The sequence below is a fragment of the Pithys albifrons genome, chromosome 15 (assembly GCF_047495875.1).
Source record: "Pithys albifrons albifrons isolate INPA30051 chromosome 15, PitAlb_v1, whole genome shotgun sequence".
In the NCBI taxonomy this organism is placed as follows: domain Eukaryota; kingdom Metazoa; phylum Chordata; class Aves; order Passeriformes; family Thamnophilidae; genus Pithys; species Pithys albifrons.
Window position 1 is genome coordinate 13293946 of NC_092472.1, and position 14809 is coordinate 13308754.

General features: G+C 52.9%; 1 protein-coding gene across 4 annotated transcripts in view; it reads right to left on the bottom strand.

The window, feature by feature from the left end:
- Positions 1 to 14809, bottom strand: part of LARP1 (La ribonucleoprotein 1, translational regulator) — a 46904-nt gene that overhangs the window by 9676 nt on the left and 22419 nt on the right. For 3 of the 4 annotated variants that reach the window (XM_071569916.1, XM_071569918.1, XM_071569919.1), the window contains 10 exons: positions 7842 to 7903; positions 6239 to 6304; positions 5303 to 5474; positions 4596 to 4727; positions 4277 to 4420; positions 3449 to 3611; positions 3062 to 3206; positions 2760 to 2934; positions 1735 to 1904; positions 702 to 1061 (listed from right to left, as the gene is read on the bottom strand). In XM_071569916.1, the coding sequence (XP_071426017.1) occupies positions 702 to 1061; positions 1735 to 1904; positions 2760 to 2934; positions 3062 to 3206; positions 3449 to 3611; positions 4277 to 4420; positions 4596 to 4727; positions 5303 to 5474; positions 6239 to 6304; positions 7842 to 7903 (1589 nt within the window). The remainder of the gene's footprint in view (positions 1 to 701; positions 1062 to 1734; positions 1905 to 2759; positions 2935 to 3061; positions 3207 to 3448; positions 3612 to 4276; positions 4421 to 4595; positions 4728 to 5302; positions 5475 to 6238; positions 6305 to 7841; positions 7904 to 14809) is intronic. The other variant, XM_071569917.1, reaches the window with a different exon arrangement.

Here is a 14809-nt window from a genome sequence, read left to right on the forward strand (position 1 = left end):
AGCTTCGGTCACCCCAGAGAGCAGCACTGCTTCAGCAATGGGCCACGCACCAGACATGGAAGCACTGAGCCCAGCTGTACCTCCAAGTTACCCCACTTCACAGCCAAAGTTTCTGTCACTGAACAAGTCTAGGCAAGTCCTCAGCTGACCAAGAGAGTCACCAAGCTGGGACTCAAATGTTTCAAAGCAGCAGATGGGATTTCTATAAAAAGGCCATGTCTATGCAAACTGACACCAAAATGGAGAAGAGCACAGGCCGAGTGCAGCCCAGACATGCATGAATCTATCCCCAATACATGTGGTCTCCAACAGACTACGCTGCGAAGAACAGGGCACTATGGACAGTGCAGAGACACCTGGATCTTCCCTCAAAGATCTGGAACTGCTGGGCGAGACCCCAGCAGACAGTGGAGCAGTGGGACACATGCTACATGTTACCACATTACTGGCATTGTTTACCTGGCTGCAGCCTCACATACTGCTACAGAGCTGTGTTCACCCCCGGTTATGGCAGAGCACAATGCTGGGAGCCAAGAATCCCAAATGCTGCAAGAGGACTACTCCCAGTTTAGCTCTACCCCGTGAGTGGGCTGTAACTTGCTGCACTGCCCTTTTCACCCCAGGCTAACCAGCCAGCCTGCTGCACATGAGGCTCCCTGCAGCCCACACACACTCCCCCTCATCGAATCAGCCGTTCTCACCTTGATCTGTGAATACTCAGGCTCGAACTGCTCTGTCCACAGGTCCTGCTCGTAGTAGTACAGCCCATCATTGATCACCTTGGCCAGCTCTGAGCTCATTTTAGCCCTGGATGTGTGGTTGCCAGTCCGGTCCCCACCAGGATGCCGACGTAGGTAAGGAGGTGTCTGTGTCACGATGAGGATCTTGTTCACGTCACGGTCATCAATCTCATAATCCGAATCTTCATCTGACCAGTCGGTGAAGGTGTTCTTGCGGCCATCCATCTGCTCCATCTCCTCATCAAAGAGGAAGTCGAGCTCCTCAGGTTCATCTTGGTCCTTTTGCTTTTGCTGCTGCGGTGTCTTTGACTCCTCTGGTTTCTACAGATAGGGAGGCAAGGGTGACACAGGGTGAAGACCACACAGTGAAACAAGCAACAGGAGACCCAGCTATTGCCCCATGTTTTTTACCCCAGCCAGAAGCTGCCAATGTGTAAGAACACCTTATTTACACCACTGAGGAGCAGCTCCAAAGGGAGTCATAGACCCTATTTGATCTGAAGCCTGCCAACTTACAATTCCAGTCACCTCAACAACTGGGAGACTGTGGTGGTCTGTATTAAGAGGCTAATTCCAACTGCCAGCAAAGTAACAACTTTATTAACAACTGAACTACAAGCAGTAAGTAAGCAAGCCCAGAGGCCTAAAAACCCAAAGAGCCCAAGAGCCCTAAGGAGCCCCCCTTATCAGAAGCCTTAACTCTTTATAGCCTCTGTCTCCTATCCACGCACACATATATATAACTTTTAATTGGTTAAAAGTCTTTGTTCATGCACCTTAGCTAAAGTCTTAATAAGTACCGAATATCTCTACATTAGGAGTTCTCAAACTTTGTGCTAGCAATTCTCAAAACACATCTTGTTATTTTCTAAGTGTTTTCTCTGCTTTCTCATGCTACAATTAAATCTACTCCAAGCCAAAGCTGAGGCTGCCAGCTGCCCAACTTTCATCCTCAGGAGAGCTCCACTCCAACAGCTCCCACACCACCACCTACCTTGGGCCTGGCTGGGGAAGGCCGAGGTCTCTTCTTCACTTCAATCCATGTCTCTGAATCCAGGTCTGGCAGACTTGTGGAGAGGCCCTTGGGCATTGTCTTCAGGTTACTGACCTCCTCTGTTTTGGTGGGGACAGGGCTGGCAGAACGTGGGGAGCCAGGAGCAGACTCTACAGCCAACAAGAGCCACAAGGTGCTTTAGAGGGAGGGACAGGGCCTGGGAGGTTGTGTACTTACAAATTACCTGACCAAATGAGGAGTCATTCTGGCAGCACGGCACAGCTAGCAGGACTAGCTGGCATCCTGTGGCCAAGGCTTATCTGCACAGTACCCTCATGTACTGGAGTGAGAATCTCCAGTTAATGCCAGTAGTGGCCACCAAGCTTGGCAGGTGACAGTTTCCATAACACACAAAGCCCTAAGGCAACTGCTCCCACTGCTCTCTGGGAAGCCTTCCCAAGACAGTCTGGAGCCAGTGGGAACTGATCTTCTCCTGCCGGAACTCTTACAACAGGACTGAGATGATCTTCCAGCTGTGCTCTCAGGTGCAGCCTTGGGGTCCTGCCACCCCCCATGGAATAGGCCGACAAGAGCAGGAGCAGCCCAGGAAGGACAGCAGACCCTTCCCCAGCACTTGCTTGGCAGCTCCACACCTGCTGCCCAATTTGTGCCCAGTATCTCCTCACACAGTAACGAAAAGATTGATTCCCAAGTGTCCTCTGCTGTGCCCAGCACTCAGATTAATTCCAGGCAAAGCCAAGAGTTAAAGCAGGACTGCCCCTCTCTTAATTGCTTCAGCACCCCCAGAGGAAAACCCACAGACTCAGTCTCTTCTGTTTCCTCCTGTATGGAGACAGCAGCACTTTGAGGGTCCAAGGACAGAGTCCACTCCAGCTCCCACCACCACAGAGAAAGCCAATGGCAGAGCCCTGCCCTGGGGAACACTCCTGACTATCAGGGCCTCAGTCCTGCTGCAGTCCCAGCACTGCATCACATACCTTCCCCTACATTCCCCCAGTGCTCACCTGTCTCCTTCTGGAAGCTTTGCCGGGGTACAAACTCAGGACAATTGATGAACTGAGAGAAGTCAGTCTGGGTGTAGTCTGCCATAGGAGGGCCAGGCAGAGCCCATTTTTCTGGCTGCTCTTTTCTCCTGATCTTCTCATCCACGATTTCCACCACCTTGCTGTCCTTCAGGGCCTGGAACCAAGGGATACTTGGTTAACTTAGGGCCCTGCCTTGGCACACTGAGGGGCTAACTCATCCACAGAAAACAGGAGCGGTGAGACGCAGAACAATAAGAAAGTCCAGCTTTCCTCGCCCTCACCTTGACGATGAGGCTGATGTCAGTGGTCAGCGCCTGCACCCGGTGGAAGCTGGCAATGAGGGTGATGGGCAGGAAGCCATCCGAGTCCATCTTGCGGCGCAGGAAGAAGTCTCGCTCCAGGTTGTCCACGCTGAAGTAATATTCTCTGTATGGACAACATGGCAGTGAGAGGAAGCTCCAAGTCACCGTCCTCTGGGCAACCCTAAGGAGCTGTACCCCCCAGAGTTAAGCTACTGAAGGGAGAAGCCTGGGCACTCCAGATGTAAGGCAAGCTGGTGCTGTAAGTAAAGCAGTGTCAACAGACCTTGGTTCTAACCCTTCCCATGAGATTGGCCATACAGTCTCCACCACCACCCAATGCTCAGAACAGGACAAGTTAGTGCTCACATCTGTCGCTTGATGTAGTCTTTGAGCAGCTCCTGGTCCACGCTGTAGAGCTCAGCACTGCTGATGTTGTCGAAATAGTAAGTGATGTTGCTGGCATACTTCTGGGTGCGGGAGCCATCCGAGCCTTCGAATTTCCGGTACCCATACTGGTAGTCAAAGTGCCCTGTGGGACACCAGTTAAGGGTCAGCACAGAGTCCCTGGGATCTGTCAGACAGGGCCCAACTCCTGCACGAATAGTTCCCTCCACACTGTTCCTGAGAACCTCATGACAGCTCATAATGGGGCACCCACATCCTTTGTCCTCATGGTCTCTGCCCTTGGCATAGAAGAGGCCAGAATCCCTCTTATCACAAGCAACTGGGCAGCCCAGCTGACACATGAAGACCCTGTACTGAAAGCAGGTCAGGGATAGCACAGACACTGCCCAGTTAAATGCCAGGGTAGATGCTCTTCCTTATCCATGACATGACTCCTGCTTCCCTCTCCAAATGACATAAAGCCTATGCAGAGTATCAACACACCTCCACTCCTGGTCATAGAGGTACTGAAAGGGGCAGAAAAGAGGAAGAAGACCTTGGCCTGAGCAGTGGAAACACACTGGCTTTTATTAAAATATTAGTAAGAATTATTTGCTTTGTTAAAAGCAGCTCAACTTATCAGCTGGGATGACCTGCCACAATACCTCCCTGTATCCCTACTGTGCTCTGCCCTCCTCAGCCAGCCCACTTTACAGGCCCAGATCTCTCACACACAGACACAGAGCTGTGCACCTTGCTGCATGCCCTGTTCTCTCCCTGCTGTCACAAGACCACACATACAGTGATCACCTCCTCTGCCACGGCCACGGCCCCTGCCACGACCCCGGCCTCGGCCCCGGAAGGTCCCTCGCACGGCCCCTCCCTCGCTCTTCACGCTGGAGGTCTCGTCGTGGTCCTGCCAGCTGCGCTCGTGCTTGTTGTCTGTGTGCCAGCCTGCAGCAGATGGGGAAGCAGAGGCAGGAGAAGCGTTAGGAGATGAAAGCACCTCCCTGGAGCAAGCCCGCTGCACCCAGAGCCCTCTGAACACAGGAAACATGCCCATTGGGCATCAGGGCTTGCTCTGCCCCCTGGCCAGGGCAGGGAGCAGGTCCCCAGGCTGAGCCCCCACCTTTCAGCTCGCTGCGGTTGTTGGAGGGGTGCCTGTGCTGCTCGTTTTGCCGGTTGTTCCGAGAGGCGGTTTTGTCCCTAGGCACCTCTGACTTCATGTCTATCTGCAAAGGGACCCACTTGTGTTTGTTGCCTGCAAAAGGACAGGGTTTGGGTGTGACACAGGTTCAGAGAACATCTGCTTCCTCCCCTGCAGCCCTCTCTTGCCATGCAGCCCCCACACAACGAGAGAAAGCAGCAGAGCCTTTTAGACAGGACCCTCTCCTTGGACATCCCTCCAGGCCTTGCTGGATGCAAAAAGGCACTGACCAGGACTCTTGGGCACGGAGGGATGTGACAAAGAACTTGCCTGTTGCAATTGCCACAGCACTGGTCCTTCCTCTGCCCCTTTCTGCCTGCCCAAGCTCAGAGCAGACCAAGCCCATGTCTCAACCACACCTGATACAGCCCACAGTCAGGGGCTGTTCTGTGCCATCATGGAGCACACGGGGAGGGCAGACTCCTGTCACACCCCTACTTGGGCCCTGCTCTCACCAAAATGACACTTTGCCCCTTTGAAGCCTGCAAACACCTTTCACCACAGCTGTTCCCACAGTGGGATCGTGTCCTGCAGCACAGCCCTCAGGAAGGAAGTGGATGCTTCCACCTGGGTTATGAATAGGGAGACAGGCTGAGCCCAGGGACTGCCCTTACCAGGTTTTGCCTCACCTTTCTTTTTCTGGGCTGACTTCTGGTTGTCATCGTCGCCATTCTTCTCCTCCCCAGACTCATCCGATTTGGTTTTCAGGCTCTCTTTGCCATCGCTGCCATCCCCCTTCTCCTGCTCTTTCATGTCTTTCTTGACAGGCAGTTTCCGAAGGGATGGTGTTTTGTGCGGCTGCTGGCGACACATCAGTGAAGGAAAGATGTGAGAGGTGGGAGAAATGAAGAGCTGAAGGTAGACCCCAGCTGTCCAGGCAGGAACAGGAAGACCTAGCCCTAAGCTGGAGGCATCCCTGCTCTCTACCTCCCAGTGCTGTCATGCTCCTGGGGAAGGGCTTATGGCTGAGCAGGGCAAGGGCCCCTACAGAGGCTGGGAAATGCTCAAGATGTGCTGAGACACTGATTGCCAGGGAGGCCACTGACTGCTGATTGCCAGGGAGGTCTGGTGCTCCTAGGTAGAAGCGTCCTGTAAGGCACCGGACTGGCAAAAGCGTGAGTGACAGACAGCCATGAGCTGGCAGAGCAGCACTCAAAAATAGAAAGGTTTCAATGACACTCATGTCCCTTAGGAGAGCAAGGGCCAAGCTCCTTGGGCACATCAGCCCTTTTCTCGCATGTTTTAAGTTCCTCCTATGGGAAGTCCTGACTTTGGCCCAGGCCCCTTCCTACCCTGAGCAGCCCTGAGGAGTGGGGGTCTGGGAACTGCCTTACCTGTTTCACCCAGCCCAGGGTTTAGACTGGGCTCCAGGTTCCCAGAATAGCACTGAGGGAGGCAGTTGGATGCATGGGCAGCCCTAAAAGGAAATCCCCTGCACGCTATTCCTGGCTGCCTCCACACTGACACTCAGTACCCCAAATGGCCTGCTCAGCCAGTGCTTCCAGAGAAACAGAGAGGTCTGCAAGGGCCTTACCCTGCTCATTACCATGATTCTGTATTCTCACCTGGACGCTCTTGTGGGCTATTTCTCCAGGTGTTGGCCAATTTGTGGCATCACCGAAGTCACCGACCTTGAATCCAAAGAGAAAGGTACCATTAGTGCACAAGATACACGTACTGTTCCCTACATCAGAAAAGCCAGAAGCCCTTTCATGCACCACTGTCCCACAAACAGCTGTCCCCAGGAGGCCTGAGTGACAACCAAACTGCACATACACAGCCCCTTTCCCTACCCAAGTAGGGTCTCTGAATTAATCCCAAAAAACTACGTCTATCAGGGATTGTAATGATGCTGCCACCAGTCCTGTAAGCCCCCAGCTTCCCACCAACCATTCTGCCTCACTCATCATAGGCACCATCCCTTGAACAGGGAAAGCACTCAGCTTCCAGCACCCTAAATGCACCTGAAGCAACTACCATTAAGAAGCTCCTCCATCGAGTGGCAGGTCACAGCCAAGCATAGCTCCACTTAATTGCCCAACTACAACCACATGCCAACAACAAAACTGAGAGATTGTCCAGTAGGATTGGTGGGAAAACTGAAGGAGGTGATGGGATCTCCCTCATTCCAGTAACCCCATACCCACATGGGGAAGGACCAGTCACTTCTCTGCTCATTAAATGACCAGACCACTACCATCATTTCTACCTCTTCCAGGTTTCAGAGAGACCCTGCAGGACAGAGGAAAGAATCCAAACAGCTGCCCAGGTAACCGATGGAATCGGGGCTGGGACACTGAGTTTGTCTGGGCACAGAAACTCCTTGTTGCTCTTGTGGGACTTTTATTTCTGGATTAATTTGGAGTCACTGAGTCCCTCAGGAGATCACATCTTTACATTCAGGTGCCATGCTCCTCTCCTCAGGAGGCAGGTTGCCTGGGAAAGTCAATTCCAGTGCAGAGCCATGCCTGTTTCACAGACAGGACCTTCCATCCCCCCAGGGACCTCCTCTCCCCAAAATGGAACAGATAAGGAAAGGTCTATCAACCTTCAGAATCATCTTCACTCTTTGGTGGGAACCAACACCAACAAACCATGTCCCTTGCTGTGCCTCAGCTGCAAGCAACATCCTCAGCAATAACTATCACACACTGATCTCCTGGAACAGATTGCCCCAGTTCCTCCAAAGGAGTCGCTTTGTTTGAAATCAATTACCCAGGCTCTCCATGTGCCACTGAGGAACAGACTGCACACAGAAGAAGGAACCTATGGACACACCACTATCACTGCCCTGTCTGCACTGCAAAGCAGGGCACATGCTGAGCCCACAAGGAACATGGGGTGTCCCTGCAATGGGGGGAGAGGTTTTCCACACCCAGGACTGCTCCAAGTGCCTCCCTGCAAGAGGGGAGGTGAGAAGGTTTTTACCAGCCTAGGAGGGCAGAAAACCAGATCAGGCATTGCGCAACACCACTAAAATGCTGAAGAAATAGAGAATCAGGATGTTCTCCACACTCTTGCAAGCAGCCAGGCCAGCACATCAGTCCCTCCACAACTAGGCTTGCCAAGAGAGGGGTATGCTCTCCAGACCTTCAAGATGCTCATGCAGCACTGACAACTGCACCAGAAGCTGGAGGTCAGAGAGGGTGACAGCAGGAATAGCCTTACCTTGCTTCCTTTTCGCTGTCTCGGGTTGGCAGCCCTCACCACTTTTGCTGGAGTTGTAAGTTCTGCAAGAGAAGGAGAACAAAACTGTTAAAACTCAGCTGAAAGCTGTGGGAGTGTTGGCTCTGGAGAGGAAGAAGGCAGGAAGCAAAATAGCTCCCCCTTCAGCAAAGGAGAGCTAAGAGGAAAAGGTGAAGAGAAAACAGAGCCAGCTTTGGACCTGAGTCTCAGAAGGGCCCCATCAACATCAGAAAATCAGTCCAGGCGGCCAAGAGTTGGACCTTTAACCCCATCCTGCTGCAGGAAGGCATTCCCTGACTTAGGTCTGCTCTCCTGACTTGGCTTGCCAGGCGAGGAGGAGGGGTTTTAAGGAGCTCAGCTCGCTCTGCAAAGCACCATGCAGAACTTGAGCTGTTACAAGCAGCAAAGCAAACATGCCCTTGAACAGCCAAGGCCCACCAAGGCCAGCCCTCCCCAGGGAGCACAGGAGGGCTCTGATGGAGGAACACACAAGCCTTCAGCACACAGGCACTGCTGTCTCCTGGTTTGAAATCCAGCATCCCAGCAGGGGACAAAGTTCACAACAGGGAACCTATGGAGAGAAGGAGCCAGTTCCATGAAGTGCCTAAATCCTGAGACAGCCAAAAATATTTAGGCACTGGAGTGCCTCTGGGGTGTTTTAACACACAGTGCAACTGTTGGGGTTCACACCACCACAGACCTTACCAGAAGTCAAGACCTTAACCCCACCATGACCAATCTTGGCTCCTGCTCACACAACTACCTCCTTGCAGGCAGAAATAGAAATCCAGCTTGTTTTCTCTCACAGGTTTGGCTGAAGGTCTCTGATGAGGCTCACACAGGGCACACACAGTCCAACAGTGCAGCACGTCACTGCCTGACACAGACCAAGCACGAGGGGCTCCTCCAGGACAGTGGTGCTCCACAGGGAGAGGAGATCCCACGGCCAGGTGCCACACACCCGGCAGGAGCAAGCTTTTCTGCTGACTCACTGGCTTTGTTTAAAAGCAAAGCAGCCCTGACTGGGGTAGGGTGAGGGTGGGAGGATATCCGGGGATGCCCCAGGAAACACCCTGAGTAGCCTACTCAGGTCCACTCAAACCTGCCTTTGATCTCCTGTGCAAGGCTGGACAACTTTGCCTAGATGATCAAAACTGGTCCCTTGAAACTGGTGATTCATCCTGCTGGCCCGGCCTTGCTCAGAGCTGGAGGCTTTGAAGTGTCAATAAGGCAGCGTCAGACATGGCAGGATGGAGCCACATCCACTCCTCTTCCCCAGTTCCTCTTCCTAAGGCATCTGCATAGGGATTTCAACTCCAGAAAAGTCCAAGCTCTCAGCTGAGTCCGTGGATACTCCCCTTTTCTCCAGGACCTCCCCAACCCACCTGCACTGCCTCCTTTCACGAGCAGTGGCAGTCCCACATGTCCCTCATTCCACATGCACTTCATTGAGAATCCCAGCTCTACTGCACAAAGCTTGCCACAAGGCTTTTGAACTTTCCTGCTAGTGTAGAAAGAGCAAGTGCTTCCAAAACAGCCCCCAAAATCCTCCACTCAACGCCCACAGATGTCACCAACTAAATACAGCTTCAAAAGGCATCAGGAACTACAGTACCCTCGGCCAGCCCGGTATTCCACAGGTACAGAACACTCCGGCCTGATACAACAGCACTGACATGACTGGCATGACAGAGGGAAATACATGAACTTGATCTGCAGACTGATCAGGAACCAATCTCCCAAGCTGGGGGACACCAGGGCTCCCTCTCTCCCCGTGAATATCCCATCCATGTGCCTGCTCCCAACTGCACTTCTGCCCAGGGCTCACAGCAATGGCATCCAGCCTTTTCCTCCAGCTGCTTCAGCTCAGGAGCCTCTCAGCCATAGATGTTCCCGTGCATTTTTTGGGCACTAGTCAGAGTAGTGCCCTCACAACCGCAGTGAAAGAGGACGCAGGAGCACAGGCTGCAGGGGTGTGTGCCACAGACTCAATCAGCTTTGCGGGGGAGGGAGGAGATGGTTTCAAACAAGTTCTGCTGCTTTCCTTATCTACAAGATATGAACAGGGATCCCTTATCTCGCTGAGGTGCTGAGAAGACTAATTAGCATTTGCAGAGTGCTGCGAAAGACAAAACACAAAGCAAAGGGCTGCAGCCAGGCAGGAAGGGGGGAAGGCAAAAGGGAGGCTGCTCTGGCCAGCCTGGGTGAGTCAAGATCCAGCAATTCACCGTGGAGAACAAGGTAGGAGACAGAGGGTGTGACAGTGCTGATGGGCAGAGAAGTAGACACACCATCTGCCCAGCAAGATCATGGTGAGCAAAAGCTGTGCATGCCTGCCTGGCACCCTCCAGGGCACACAAGCCTAACCAAGGGCACCAGCTCCAACCCATCAGCGATTTTGGAGTCTAAACTCCTGGACATCAAACCCAAAACTGCGCTTCATGTTCCCTTGCAGAGATGAGCAAACGCAAGTGTTTTAAAAACCAAACCCAGCACACCCAAAACACATTGAGCATCCAGATGCTTGGGCTTCAGAAGAAATCCTTCCTTTAGGGACAACAGCACATCTTGCTTGTGGCGTTCAGCTGAAAAGACCCTCTGTACAAAAACCCAACTGCCCTTTGTCACTGCATGAACCTGGGGAGTGGGGAGCCAGTGGATGCTGCTCAACCTGGGAAGCGGGGAGGCAGCAGATGCTGCTCACCCCATACAGGAGCTCAGCAGCAAGGAACACTCAATAGTGCCCTGGTTCATAGTTGAGCCCTTAAAAACTGCTGACAGATGTCTCAGACCTCTGGACCTTTCACAACCCTCCTTCTGCATTTATTTGTTGGCAATCAGTAGTTTTCAGCTGCACTAACACTGCCTGACCAGCCCCCAAAACACAGGGCCTCTCTGTGTGAGGGGACAGACAAAACAGCTGCAGCAGGAGCCAGGGCTTTACTGGTGTGGGACCGGCAAGGGGACAGCGGGCAGGGAAGCAAGGAGCAGCTCTGCCTGCAGCAACAGAACAGATGCTGGCACAGCCAGGAGCAAAAAAGCAGGTCTCAAGTTTTCATCTGCTGCCTGCAGCCAGAACCTGATCGTTTCCCCGGCCATGGGGCTGCCCAGCCACGAGGAGATTATTCCTTAGCAACTGAGGGCACAGGTGGGAGCACCCACAGTGGCCCAACAGCAGCACCACAGCCAAACCCTTTCCATGGGCACAGAACAGCCAAAGCACTTGCTGGTTTTTGACACTCGCTCCCCAACACAGCTGACAAACACCAAGGGCAAGGCTGTGCAGACACCTCCAGCCCACGGATGGCTGTGGTACAGCCCTCGGGGAGGGAAGCTCAGGGGCATCCAGGTGAGTGAACTCCTCGTACTTGAAAGGAGAAATGCAGCTGCACAAGGCCAGACAGAGTGACAGCACAAGCCATCCAGAGTGACAGCAGATCCACAGCTAAACATTCATTCACCCCAAGAGGGGCACGTGCCACAGGACAACAGAGCTCGGCCTGAAAATTAAAACAAACACCCGCTGGCCTATTTTTTCTTACATCCATTGCAATTTGTAATGGAATTTTAGAGAAGGTGGATGAAGAGAGAACAAATGTACAGTGATGGGCAGACACCTGGCATTATCCTGCAGAAATACCTGCACCTATAGTAAGGATGCTGTAGTGCCCGCTTCAGGTGTACCACTCCTGTGCAATGGAGACAAGGGCTCAGAGAACTTAAGCACTAGCTGGGACAATCTCAGAGGGCAGCCCAGGCTCCCAGCAGGAATGCAGAATCCTCAGCTCCAGCACATGCTCCATCCCTGACACAGCACACCACTCCTTACCCAGCAGCCAAGACAACAGAAAGGAGCCAGCCTGCCCCTGCACTGCTCCAGCCCACAGCCTGGCACCTGAGCAACTGCTGATAAGGGCAGTTTCAAAGCCAAGAGCCCGGACTTTGTGCTGGAGAGGCTGAGGGAGAGGCGCATGCTCTGTGCTGCAGGTCCTGATGGGGCTGGAAGTGCCAAACTGGTATCCCCAGTTTCCCCAGTGCCCTGGCAGGAGCTCGAGGGTACCATATGGGACAAACGGCCATGTGCTCGCAGTCCACCAAGATCCACTTCACCATTCTGTCTCCAAACAATCCTCTCTCCCTCTCAGGCTCCACAGGACAGTTTTGGCACATGTGAAGACTATAGGCCATAAACAACACAACAGGATACTCACTTTGGCAAAGTTCCTTCAAGATTTTTCAGTGAGAAAGAGCAAGTGCAGCTTGGGCAACGGTGAATGAGCCCTGCCCAGAGCAGCTGGGGGGCTTGGCAAGTTGTAAGTGAGAGGGGGAACAGCACCCCAGTCAAAGTGACACAGCAAGGACAAGGTATCACATTAATCTCCTAAGAAACCAACAGACACCCAGGTATGACAACTACTGAGGCGACAAAACGTTAGACAGCTGACACTCAGGAGGACCTCTGATCACTCACTATTTGTACAGACACACTCATCTGTTTGGGCAGAGAAAAACAGCCTGAGATGAGCTGTTTGCCCTGGACAGAGCTCTTCAGCCTTTCCAGGTGGGCAGGAGAATCCCTCCTGTGGTACTGACACACAGGAAAGAAGCGGTGGGACAGCACCAACTTGCAAAGCAACTCCCCTCACACAGACCCAGCAGGCAGCCAGCCACAGCCAAGCCTGCCAGGATCCCACTGTGGCTGCAAGAATCCCCTTCTTGGCCTGAAAGAAGACCCAGGAAACCAACAGAACAGCTCCAAAGGTGTATCCCCATCGTGCCAACATTAGAAATTCAGCATACTAACACTGTCCCTTGTCCTTCCTTCAGGCCTCAAGCAAGTCTTTCCAGGGTGGCCTTACCCACAGAGCACCAGCAGCAACACATGGATTCCGAGGCAATCCTGTGGCACTTCTCAGCTGTCCATGATTTTGGAGTCAGAGCCTTACCAAGCCAACAGAGGACACGGCTGGGGAGCTTTGTGCCCACCAACAACACAGCTTCTCCAGACATTTGCAGGATGAGTCCTGCAGGCCAGATGTGACCCACACTCTGACAACAGCCATTCCCCTCCCACCAGCAGCTCATCTGCCGCAGATGGTGCCAAAAATTTTTCTTGTTGAGAACCCCCTGAACTTACAGAGAAACTCTGAGGGTCTCTGCCCACTGTGGGTGCTGCACTCATTTCTGCATCAGCAAGACAGCAGTGGTGGGCAACACATCCTTACTATAAAGGGGTTGGGAAGCACAGGCAGGTGGGAAGGGGCCTCAGCCTCCCGACAGAGTGATTTAGTAGCACCCCTGGTGTGCAGAGAGAGGTGCAGATACCCCCACAGACCAACTACCAGCTTCCAGCTCTGCCTGCCTCCCAAGGAACTGCTCCCAGCACTGCCTCAGCCATGTGTTAGAGCTAATACCAGACTGAGATGGGAAACGCTTGCCACTGCAGAGCTACACATGAGCGGAAAAGTCTGGGATTTATAGCACTGACTGCCTGGCACGCTCACATTTTGCTGAAGGCATCACAAGGCTCACAAAGCCAGCAAGGTTCAGACTCAGCACACAGACTGCACCTCCTCTACACTTGCAATGTTTTATGGCTTTACCTCCCACCAAATCACAGCAGCAGCTGGAGGTGTGTGGATGCACAGAGGGGGAAACCAAGGGAGCACGGGATGGAGTTCTCCAACAGCTTTAAAAGAGATGTTATCACAAGGACATCTTCCAGCATAAAGGGGTGGGTGTCTCCACAACTGGGGCTCCCACCTCTTCCTAGGGACTGCAGAGAACCACTGTTGGCTCTACCACTTGCAGCACGTGGTCTCGTGGTTCTCAGATAGCAGCATCTGGCCTTGTTTACAAAGGTAAGAGGGATATTTGCAACACTTTGGCACTATCACAGGTTTCCTGCACATGCAAGAGAAACTGCAGGACCAAGCAGAAGACTGGATCCTTAAGGCACATGGCTGAGTGGGACTCAGGCTCGTAAAGCATCTGGGAAGTCTGTTCCACTGGAGCAGGAGATAAGCTGCAGGCACCATGGCTCAAAGCCTTCCAATTTTCCACAGCTCCTCAGCAGAAGCTCCACTGTACAAGCCCTACTGTAACAGCAAAGGAAGCAAGGAGCTGCCTACACCTCTCTGCAATGTAAGCTCTGCAACTGCTGCAAAGATCACTCCCTAAAAATAACTTCAAAAAGGGCATCTGACAGCTCCACAGAGAGCATGAGAACACTCCCACCTGGGTGTCCTAGGGCAGCTCTAGGAGCTCAGGAATTTGCCCTGGAAAAGTGCAGGGAGAGAAGCTGGGGTACAGGTAGGTATAGACAGGACAGTGCTGAGAGTGTGGGCACACAAGTTACAATCTCAGCTCTCCAAACCCTCACATCACTTGGCTAATACTCCCAAAATCCCTGGAGAGGGGAGAGGGTAAAGCAGCTCAAGACACATACAGAGCCCACCTCTGCTGCCAGCACACAGAGGCAGCACAGACCTGCGCACACCCTCAGAGTGAGGAGGGGCTCAGATCGAACACAGCCCTGCTCACATGGAGCTGAGGAACAGCACTGCTCCTTTAAATGCACACAGCTGCCACAAGCTCTGCACACATGAGTTATCTGCAGGGTCTGACTTTTAATTCCAGGGCAAGTGGGGGGCAGGAAGGGTCTGGACTTACCAAAAATGCATGATCATCCTCCCTGCATCTCTCTATCCAAGATAGAAATGCTTCAACTCGTAGCCAAGCTACAGCCCAGGAGGAGCAGCTTAAGAAATGCTGACAGGCATTTCTAATGTTAACACTGTCAGTGAGGGCAGTGTGGATTCTTCCTGGCACAGACAGCCACTATTAACTGTAGCAAATGAACTCTTTTAAGGGCAAGTGACATCTTTCCACCGCCTTTTCAAGCAACGCTCTTCCCTGAAGAGGATTTCTAGGAAACTTCTGACACACGA